We start from the raw sequence: 11,544 nt of genomic DNA on the forward strand, positions 1-11,544 counted from the left end.
AACGATTAAATTTCATTCTTAATATATCGATATTTAGCTTGTGCATTGATTTATTAATTATCGTTGTACGATATTACGAATGAAATATTGTGCATTGATCAAAATGATTGTTCAATTTCCAGTACACGTATAGAGTATTTCTTTTCTTCTTATGGATATATATATATATATATATATATATCGTTTATGTAAAAGATACAATTTTACCTCATTTCATCGCTTTACATTTCAATTACTAGATATAATATATATATATAAACAATTTATTAATAAAAACAAAAAGCCTATGATTCTAAAATCATGTATATGTGAATAAACAAGTAAAAGTATTTAGTATAAAGTAATGATCATACTTTTGTGTTATTCTATTTTTATTATTAATCATTAACTACGAATACTGGATGTAAAAGTAAAATTTGTCAGATAAGAAAACGTTATGTAATAAATAAAATACAAAAAGAGGACAAAGAAACTACAACAATAAAGTTCTTCGACAAAAGAGATCTAATTGTTATGTCCCAGTCCCTCTGTACAACCACTGGAAGCATCTGAAAAATTCTTCTCTGAAAATATCAGAAATCTTCGTTAATCAAATCAAAATTGAAAATGATGCTGATTGTATTTTTTGATTCATGGGGAATCCATTTCCTTATAAGAAATATTATAAATTGAATGCCGCTTCCAATTGAATGTTTAAAACTGCTATCTATCTGGTATAACCACGTGTTGTGGCAGGACCGTGGTTGTAAGTAGTAACTTATGACCTTGTGACAGTGATAAATTCAATTTGAGAGTTTTTATGGCAACAATAATATTAGCTAGCTGCTAAATTTGATCGGATTATAATCATAAAGTTCATGTAGATGTGTACATTTCACGGTAATGTTAAAAAGTAATATTGTATTATCATATTGATAAAACATTACAATATAACCTATAATTCGCCGGTTACACTGTTTATTTGTAGTTTATAAATTACTATTGTAGTATAAATTACTTTGTTGATTATAATATGCAAGTTAAATATATACTATAGTTATTTATCATTATGTTTATATCTCTTTATTGTTGTATTTACATAATTTCTATTTCTGTACTATTTACATAATTTCATTTAATAATTATAGATGCTTAAATGTCAGGAACCAACATCTGCATTTGCAATGTATGCTATGAAACGTAAAAATGCAGAATTATCATCAAATTCAAAGAGATTAAAGAGAAAACACAGTCTTCCAGAAAAACTAGTAGGTTCAAAAAATGATGCACATTTGAAAATACGAAGAAAGGCAAAACAAGCACCTGTGCATAAAAGCGATCAAGAGATAAATAAGATTCCAAGAACAATAAACAAAATTCAAAATGTAAATGGAAAGAATAATCTAATATCTAAAAAGACTAATTCTTTTGTGTCTTCTAAGAAAAATAAATCAATTCAAAAACCAATACATAAAGGAGATAAAAAAATGGCTATAATTCCTAGTTCAAAGAAAATTGAATCAAAAAAAAAATTAAGAAATTCTGTTTTAATGGTAAATAGCGGTGTTGCAAAAATGAAACAGATTAAACAGAAGCAACAGAAACAAATTAAAAGCAAAATATTAATAAAAAAGAATACTCGAAAGACTGCTTATGCCAATTGTAACATAACTGAAGAAAATCGTGAGAATCCACTAATAACAAGTCGCTCGATGTTTGAATGGTTAATACATCCTATGAAAGTAGAAGATTTTTTTGAGTAAGTTAAAAATAGTTACAAATTATATGTACTTGTAATTAACGATAATTAATAAGTTAATGAGTGACATACCATTTCTTTTTCCAGAAATAATTGGGAAAAAACACCTGTCCATGTAAAGAGAAATTTTCATAAGTATTATAAATTGCTTATGTCTACTCCAATGTTGGATAAAATATTAAGGGAATCTCATATTTTATTTACAAAAAATATTGATATTACCTCGTATGAAAATGGTGTAAGAGAAACGCATAATCCTGTTGGCCGTGCAATTCCAAGCGTTGTTTGGGACTATTATATGAATGGATGTTCTGTTAGAATGTTAAATCCACAAACATACATACCAAAGTTACATTCCTTAAATGGTATTTTTTATGAAGAGAATATTTATAACATAAACATTTTTTTATATAAACATATGGAACATAACTTCTCAGTTCTATAATGAAAGATATTTATTATTTTCAGCCACGCTACAAGAATTTTTTGGCTGCTTTGTTGGTGCAAATTCCTATTTAACACCCCCTAATAGCCAAGGTTTTGCTCCACATTATGACGATATTGAAGCCTTTATATTACAAATTGAAGGTAAAAAGAGATGGAGATTGTACAAACCACGGAATGAAAATGAATATTTGCCAAGGTATTCCTCGAAGAATTTCTCACAATCTGAGATTGGTGAACCTATATTAGATACAGTTGTAAATGCAGGAGATTTGTTATATTTTCCACGAGGAACGATTCATCAAGGTGAAACTATTGACAATACACATAGTCTCCATATTACACTAAGTGTTTACCAAAAAAACAGTTGGGGTGACTTTTTGGAGAAGTTACTTCCAAATGCATTAACAACTGCTATAGAAGCAGATAGTGAATTTCGAAAGGGATTACCTATTGATTACCTAAGACAATGTGGATTTGCATATTCTGATATTCAGAACAGTGCCAAGGATGAGTTCAAGGAAAGAATAAAACATTTATTTAATAAATTAATAGAATATATTGACATAGATAAAGCTGCAGATTTAATGGCAAAAAATCATATTCATGATTGTTTACCACCTATTATTTCTGAAAGTGAACAGGAATGCTCTGCTGTTCAAGATGGTGAAAAGATGATTGAAAATGGAATTGTTGAAAACAGGGTAGAAATAGAACCTGATACTAGAATTCGATTATTAAGGTCTCATTGTATAAGGTAATTTGAGTTATTCCCTAATTTTTTAGAATTATAAGTTAATTGTTTGTAAGTTTAATATTTGAAAATTTTGATTGATTTTGCATTAAAAAATCATACAATTATGACGTTAAATTTCGAAAATTTATACTGGAACAAAACTATTATTCAAAAGTTTTATTTCTTATTATTAGGTTAATTAAAGAGGATGAGACATTTAGGATATATTATTCGAGTGAAAATTCTAAAGAATATCACGAGTATGAACCACAATTTTTAGAAGTTGGTGAAGAATTTGTACCTGCTATACGAGATATGATATTGCGATATCCTGACTTTATACGCGTAGAAGATTTGCCAATTGATAGTGAAGATAATAAGGTAAACAGAAAACTACATAAATCATTTCAGAGTAGCATCATAATACAGGAGAGTCTCTCGCATTTTAACTAGTAGAGACAATTATGTTCAAATTTGAAAGGCTCAACTGTACATAGAATGTTTTCTATTATTTCTATTCAACAAATAATTTAATATTTTAAATTATTTTTATTTAACAGATACAGATAGTTAAAGATCTTTGGGAAAAATGTCTTCTTGTAACAGAAAATCCATTATGTATTTTGGAATAATCACATATTTTAAATAATATGTATAAAAATCAATAAAAAAATAAATACTGAAGCTCAAAGGTTCATAAAAGTATTACTGCTATCTTAATTTTGATATATGTGTATAAAAAAGGTATGTTTATATTACAATTTTTTAAATATTTGTATATTTATACAATATTACAATCATATAACATAATAATTAAAGTAATCATAACAATTTTTAACGAAAATAGAATTAATATATCGAGTATTTCTTAATCAAAAAAATAACAATATTTGACGAGTGATTGCATGGTATGTATGGAAAAAATTTGATTATTTATTATTGTAGTATACAGGATGATTTTTTAATTACCTGAAATAAATAATATACTGTTTTGCAGATTAAAATGGATTGTATTAAAAATTACAGTTTTTGTACATTTTAGTTGAAGACAAATTGTTACAAATCAATTAATTAGAAAGAAACAAAAGGTCTTGTTTTTCGTATGTTTTTGACATAAATTTATATGTTATACAGGATTATATTAATTATTTCATCGGCCAAAGGCGTTGTACTAGATGTACTTTTAATTCTCCAATTTGTTATTCCGTTTTGCTTGAGCAATGTGATCTCTTTGTCTTCCAAGTACATACTCAATATATCCAAGGTATCCATCATGATCTAAGTCATCTTCTCTCAGTACTCTGTCTACAAGTTCTTTATAACAGAAATAATTATTACATTTTCAGTATTTCATATCTTAATTTCTATATTTCTATTACGAAATTTGTTCTAATTTGAATACATAATTGTGGATATACGCACCTACGATCCAAGGCAAATCATCTTCGTAATCCATGGTTCTGCTATTTTCACTCGAACTTTCACGTTCAGCATTGGCGAGTCTGTTCTCGTGAAACGTATGTTGAATCGCATAGAGAATTTCTAATCCATCCAATTTAGCATTATTGTCGATATCGTGAACTCTGAATGAAAATTTAGATATAAAAATAATTTTTGATACATAAAAAAGAAAGAAAATACGAATAAATTTGCTAGTCAATAAAAATATTTAATTTACGAGAGATAACCGAGCATATTTCCTTTAGGAAATTCTTCACAATAATGACTGATAACGATATTACTAAGATGTGCAAATTATTTACTGTAGCACTGAAAATATAATATATTATTAGTATTACAGACGTACTTGAAGTAATGGAATTCGATTTCTTGTTCAGTCATGTTCGAAAAGTCCAATTGATCCGCCATTGATCCTATGTCTTCTTTTAAGTGGCTGAAATTTTAATCCTTATATTTCGAGCTTTCGCAGTGGTAAGAACTATATAAAAATTATACAAATATGGATAAGATAAATAATACTGGAAATGCGCAAAATAATTGACGATAAAAATAATGTTTGTTGATTATTGCAATATTAAATTCTAAAAATGCAAAATTATTAGAAGTTTAAAACTAGAGTAAAGATAAAACAATAACAAAGTGAAAAAACGAACACATACTTAAATAAAATTATGATACTCAAGTAAATGAGTTAAGTGTTAACTAACGTAGCATCCTGTAGTAGTTGTGCATCTTGCGTTATTTTAACATCTTTCTGGGGGACATAATGGTGATGAGAGACAGGACTTCGTGGATGATGAGGTCCACGTAAACCATCACAAAATCCGACGAATAAACCGATCAGAATTGTAGGTATCATTTGTTTGTCTGTAACAGTTTAATAAAGAGTTTTTCGTAATCATTATATACACATATTTTTTTTATTAAGGTGATCGAGATCCTCACGAGAGGATTACTATCAGTATGTTATACTTTATCAAACAGATTACAATTACAATTATGTGTAATGCACTATTTCCTTAAATTGCTAGTATATATGTGTTATGCATTCGACAAAAATTTTAAACAACGCGCGAAAACCGAGGAAATATGTGACACTGCGTGATATTTTTTACAATGGTCAACAACAATAGGACCTGCTGAGACACTCTGATCGTCTATGTTGCCGTGACATTGCACACTGCCACTTGTAGGGGTTGAACACCCCTTGGCTAGCGACAGATGGACGGTAGAGGGGGTTCTAGTAATTATTATGCGATTACCCACAAGCCCATTGATTTAGATTGGACCCCGGGGGGTACAGCGTACGATGCTCTGGGCCCGTCTTCAAATTTGCTACACATCACTCGTCAGGAACTTTGCGATCAGTTAAACCCCTATGAGACGTGTACACTAAAAGTCTATGCATTCCGCCTTTCTTCTTCTAGTTTAGTCTCCGACAAATAAAATTTAATGCGGCTAAAATAATATCTCTCTGTTATATTAAATTTATTGTTTCTTTAAGGACTGGATTTATCAAAATGGTCGTTTATAATACTTATGTGTGTTAAAATAATCAGATTTTATATGAAGGTTTATTACGAAAAGTTTTGAAGCGAATGAAATTAATTGAAATTTTTGAAACATCTAAAAGTACAGGCGATATCATCGTACCAGTATTATAGTCATTTGCAAAGAGCGTCAACAGGAAAGAAAGAGCAAACGAAAGTGTCGTTTTCAGTCATGTTTGCACTCAAACTGAACACTCGAAGATTTGTGTAGAGAACAAACGAAGATAGGTGTTAAAAGACACGCGAGATTGACAGGAAATCCAGGGTACTTAGAAATCAATTTTATATAGGCTTACGGTGGTCGAGTGAAAATGCATATGTTGAGGGGGCCTCGAGGGGCTTTTGATGCAAGTGGACCCCCCCGGGGTATACACCCCAGTTGGAACAGTACACCCTCGATTCCCTCCCCGCGCTTTGGTGTCGAAATCTATAAATAATTTATATCATTTGGTCCATTCACTGAAAGAGCCCATATGTACCTGTGTCGCCTTACAGGGGACCTGTGACCGCTCCAGATTTTTTCCGCAGAATATCGTTCAGATCAAGAACCTCAAATATTCAAATATATTATGTCGCTATACAATGTACTTCGATACAAGTAACATATGCACTATTGGAAAATTCTATTGCATTGTTCAAATATTAAATGAGCCGCTCAGAAGTCGTACTAATCAAGTCCATAAGCTGAAAAGTAAAGAAAAATGATGTCATTAACGCATATTATTTTTAAAACACGCTCTAAAATTTATGCTTATATACTAATATAATTTTCGTACGATTTTGTTACATCATAATGGTAGAATAATAATACAGAACGTAGTAATTACTTGTCAGTACATAATTTTTACTTGTCATTCATATATGTAATTAAATCTTAACATCTTGTTAAAGACGAGCAAATGTTCGGATACTTTCGAGCGATAATGTATATTTTTAAAAACCCGCCCTCTAGCTTTTAAGATTCAGCATCCGTGACTATCGAAACGTAATCTCGAATCGAAGAAGTAGAAGTCAACCCCTATTTTAGCTCGGATCAGGTTATTCTAACCTAACCTTAATTTGAGACGAGACCAAATGAATATTCTCTTCTACTTAAATCGTATGAATTTAATACGCGTAATTAAATTAATAAGTAGAACGTGCTCTTTACCTGGATTTGCCGTGGACTATCTATCAGTTATTGGCCTACGAATATAGGTCGAACTTTCGTTCGATTTTTCTCGGTCGATCTTTTCGACAATGTTTTCAACTGGGTTGTCACTTCCGTAAAGCGCGTGACATTTATCGACGTTCTTTATGGAGTTTGCGTATTTGAAGAGTTGCTCGCTGCCGTTTTTCCTTAGAGCGGGTTATTTTACTTTTGAACTTTATAGAAAATATCTTTCGGAAACAAGGATCCAATGCATACTAAAAATTGAAGAGTCACTACCCCTGCGTGTGAACAGTCCTAACCCTCAAATGGTATCGTTGGAATATGCGCGATTACAATAATGTGGGTTATAAGTTAAGTTCAGTCTTCTTTTATTTTATGAAGTTCTATTTTATGAAGTTTTATTTTATGAATTAAAGTTTCTATTACACTATGATAAACTACCTTGTTTCGAAGTCATACAAATTTACGCGTTCTATCATTACTCGGTCCTCAGTGGATCAACTCTTTAAGAACTCAATAAATTTTAAGAAAATACGTTAAACTGGAATGGAATAGTTTGTTTTATTTCATCATTTTAATGCACAAATTATTGTCTATACAATACAATCAACCTTCATCTTGTAGGTAAAAAATTGTTTTGTAATTTTATTTTCTCATTCTCGTTTTTTTATGTATTTTAATATTTTGATTGTAGATCACGTAATTTATTGCTCTTTTATCGTATATTTGATATATTTAAGTAAACACATATATATATGTATATAGTATACATAAGTATGTTGCATTACATATATAATATATGATACTTAAAATTTAAAAGCTCTTCTAATTTAGATTTTTAATTCAAATTTTTGCATTCAATTAATATATTTAATATACTTTAATTATTTTTCTTTTGTTAGAAGAAAATAATTATTATTTTCACTCTCGAGTTGAAAAAATGAAGCTCTCAGTTGATTAAAGCCGATATTCTTTACCACGTAGTCGGTATTAAAAATAAAATACATTTTGAAAAATATTTTTTAACAGTTCATTGTCGATATATTTTACATTGTGTTCGATGCACTTTTCCTGTATAAATTACATTATACTTTGGTTTTCTATGATGGCTCATTTTTTCCTAAAATTGTGAGATGCGGCAAAATCCATCAAGATAAAAAATTGGCTGAAAATGAAGGTATAGACATCTCTTATTCGTTTTTTTTTTTTTTTAACTAACCGATTATTTCATTAAGTTCCTAATGATAAAATAGCAGAATGCTGATATTTCATCGTCAAACTATTGTCAAGCTAACCTTTAGATATTATGGTTTGTCGATTGTAACGAATAATTGACTGTTCAGATACTTTCGTGATTCACTGTACATATATTTGAAAATTTATGTTCAGGTGCAGCGATAGAAAGGTGACCGCGAAGTCAATTCTAAAGATAATTAAAAGTAAATGCCCATGGGATCGATACATAGAAACATGCTTTAACGAATTGCAAGTTCAAAGAGACAATTAAAAACAGGAGAATCAAAAACGAGCTATAATATAGACACGTATATAATATATATATATATATATATATAATATGTACATGTGTAGTTGAACGACAGTTCAGAAAATAAAGGACCGTGCGTTCGGTTTGCGCCGACGCGGACAAAATAGAGGCAGAAAAGGTGAGCGAAAAAAGGGAGAAAAATGAGAAGATGAACGGAATAGAGAATCGGTGGAATACAGTGGAGAGAGGGTGGAAAAGCGAAAATATGGCTAACGTGTTCAAAGGAAAGGCGGAGGAGCGGGCGGAGGGTGAACGAGCAAAGGAAAATGGAGGAAGGGGAAAACACAGGGAGAGAAAAGTATGCGAAAACAGGGAATAGAGAGGAAAACAGAGAATTAGACGTTACGTGTGCAAGGATCAAAGTTAAAAAGATGAAAAAAGAAAATGGCAAAAAGGGAATGAAATAGAGAGCGTCGGGAGGAAAAAAGGAGAAAGGAAAGGGACGTTCACGAGTTAGGAACAGAGAACGAAGGAGAATAGGTATGGTATACATGTACGAAGAGAGGCAAGGAAAGAGAACGAGAGAGAAATTGCGGGAGGAATGAAGAGGAAAGGGTGCGTGTACGGGTATGAGTGTATGTATGTTTGTATGTGTGTGAAGAGAGAAGACGAGGGAGAGAGAAGCAAGGTACACGGATGGGTCTCTGGTTGCCATGGTGACCACCGTCGCCTAAAGCTATGCTTTTATTGATTCCAAGCCGCAAACAATGTACAGGAGTGGATGTTTCGCTCTGTTCTCTCTCTATCCGTCTGGATAGTGAGGTATTAACGTACCCCGAAATACCGATACCCATGGGCACGTGCCCCAGAAAAGCAGGGTCACACGAAGAGTCCTTCGATTAATTTGCAGAGAACAGCAACTGAATGTATCTTCTCGTTCGGCTTGTACGTTTTAAGTCCTATCTAATCGCGTACGAATAATCACAACGTTCTTGTTACAAAAACGCTACGAGAATATCGCTACGGAAGAACAGTTCTTTAAAACGAGGACCAACGATCTGTCGTAGGACTGTTTGCTCGTGGTACACCGAAAAACCAAATCTTTTCTCTTTATCCGTAACCACCTATTCAAAATCGAATCAATAACAACGAGTGGATCAACCGATGCGAAAGTCAGATCGCGATTGAGTTTTCTACCCGATTACAACGAACAGGACCTCCTATCGTGATATCTAGATGAACGGTATACCGCCTAGGGAATGCGTTCCGTCTGTGTGACGAGCCTCTGTCTCCTTTACAACTTGCAAAACATTACGTAAAGGAGTATCTATTTGTCAATATTTTATTTTCTATTGTGGTTATCACATTTTGCGTAATTGGATTATTTAAGGTAACACGTTTAAGGTAAATTTTAGTATAAAATGTGTACTAGTAGTTTATACTAATTTTACTTTTGTCATATAACGATAAAATTTAATTATTTAACGATCAAAACTAGTTTAATCAAGACTAAACTGATTCGATCGTTGTCGCCGAAGCATAATTTCGCGTATTTTCAAAACACGATGTAAACGTAATTCCAAATTTCTTCGATAGAATATCTTTAAGTATTTACGTCGCTTTTTTTAGAATTCACGTGCTAGAAATATTCGGTAGAAACTTAGGGATTAAGTTTCCATGTTTCTTCATAACTTTCCAGATTACTTCCGCGAATGATTTGAAAGCCGCTTGGAACGTGCTTGCTAGTTTAAACGTAATACTATTTAAAGCTTAATTAAATGTCAGGACGAAGTTAATTAAAGATTTAAAAAGTCGTTCAGAAGGTATCTACTCCCATTGACTACATAAATATTAAGTTGTACTTCAACTTCTAATGAATTTCCATTTTTTGCTTTGTTACGCATCAACACTTTATTTAAATTCAAACTGCTCGTTATCTGAAATTTCCTCTAGAGAATAACATTTTGTTTGTAATAATTGCATCAGTTTAAAATATATAAAACGCTTTGAAAATGGATATACTATAATTTCCTTGTAATTCGTCCAGCTGACTTTAATTATAAAGCTACGATTAATGGGAAAGTACTTACCGTACTATTTTATTCAGGTCGTTTGAAAGTAATTTCGTGACAAATTTAACGTATCATTACTTTTCATTTCAGTTTCGCCCATTTTCGATCCATTAAGATTCGATTTGCAACATCATTTTTAATTTTATACATTATGTCATTAGTTAATTACAATTGCGAAATGAAACGATAAAAAGCTGTTAATTATCTAATTTAAAGAAGTCCTCTTTCTTTAAATATCAAATTTCGAGCGTCGTTTGAAATAGTCCTGATTCGACGTCTGATACTTACGAACCCCTGTTCTAATATTTATGAGAACGAGTACATGTACTTAAATCAACGAAATTGCGTTAGAAAAGTCTCGCAACTTCTCCACCTTCTAAATTATAAATTATTTTCTATAAATTATTTTTGTTTTTTTATAGAACGTATTCGTCCCGTTACTTTTCTCGTCCGCAGTTAAATACTCGTTTTAATCTATTTCATCTTTCAGTTCACTGAGAACACAACGGAAGGCGAAAGAAGAGACAAAGAAAGAAAAAGGAGAAGAGTACGAGAGAAAGAGAGAGAGAGAGAGAGAGAGAGATTCTCCTCTTGCCGCCACAGAGCAAGAGAGAGAGGTAAGCTGTTCAGCCGTGTATTTTCGATAATTATTCGACAGTCGATTTGCGTGCGGATGCAGCGTTGGGTGATACGCGGAATAGAGGGTGGTTGCAGAGGGTGGCAGCAGCATGGAGTGCGGGCGGCGGCGCGGGAGGGGGGGCAGAGGATTTCGAGAGTCGCGTTCAACCATCCGGAAGCTATGAATATATTATTTGACGGGCAGTTTCGGTAGTCTCCGATCGGATGGAGCATCGATCATGGCTGGCGCATCCCTTTGGGCCATTTTCATGCGTCAGAATGCGAC

The 11,544-nt window shown here is 31.9% G+C and overlaps 2 protein-coding genes across 8 annotated transcripts; one reads left to right on the forward strand and one right to left on the reverse strand.

The window, feature by feature from the left end:
- The first annotated feature begins 721 nt into the window (after positions 1–721).
- On the forward strand, positions 722–3,609 carry LOC117233553 (ribosomal oxygenase 1). 2 transcript variants are annotated; one of them, XM_033493957.1, is made up of 6 exons: positions 722–745; positions 1,128–1,738; positions 1,826–2,103; positions 2,207–2,939; positions 3,113–3,299; positions 3,479–3,550. In XM_033493957.1, the coding sequence occupies exons 2-6, from the start codon at positions 1,128–1,130 to the stop codon at positions 3,548–3,550; spliced, it is 1,881 nt and encodes a 626-aa protein (XP_033349848.1). In that variant the 5' UTR covers positions 722–745. The 2 variants fall into 2 exon arrangements, with proteins under 2 accessions (XP_033349848.1, XP_033349846.1); XM_033493955.1 differs by having other exon boundaries at positions 743–879; positions 3,479–3,609.
- A 298-nt stretch (positions 3,610–3,907) lies between these two features.
- Positions 3,908–7,237, reverse strand: LOC117233552 (multiple coagulation factor deficiency protein 2 homolog). Of its 6 annotated transcripts, XM_033493951.1 has the most exons (8): positions 7,080–7,237; positions 6,409–6,613; positions 6,226–6,356; positions 5,646–5,837; positions 5,087–5,246; positions 4,726–4,812; positions 4,341–4,501; positions 3,908–4,232 (listed from the first exon to the last, which is right to left on the reverse strand). In XM_033493951.1, the coding sequence occupies exons 5-8, from the start codon at positions 5,236–5,238 to the stop codon at positions 4,102–4,104; spliced, it is 531 nt and encodes a 176-aa protein (XP_033349842.1). In that variant the 5' UTR covers positions 5,239–5,246; positions 5,646–5,837; positions 6,226–6,356; positions 6,409–6,613; positions 7,080–7,237; the 3' UTR covers positions 3,908–4,101. The 6 variants fall into 6 exon arrangements, with proteins under 6 accessions (XP_033349842.1, XP_033349843.1, XP_033349841.1 ...); XM_033493952.1 differs by lacking the exon at positions 5,646–5,837 and having other exon boundaries at positions 6,423–6,613; XM_033493950.1 differs by lacking the exon at positions 5,646–5,837.
- Between the last annotated feature and the right edge of the window lie 4,307 nt (positions 7,238–11,544).

Source organism: Bombus vosnesenskii, unplaced genomic scaffold, assembly GCF_011952255.1.
Source record: "Bombus vosnesenskii isolate JDL3184/JDL3185 unplaced genomic scaffold, Bvos_JDL3184-5_v1.1 scf7180000013297, whole genome shotgun sequence".
Lineage (NCBI taxonomy): Eukaryota > Metazoa > Arthropoda > Insecta > Hymenoptera > Apidae > Bombus > Bombus vosnesenskii.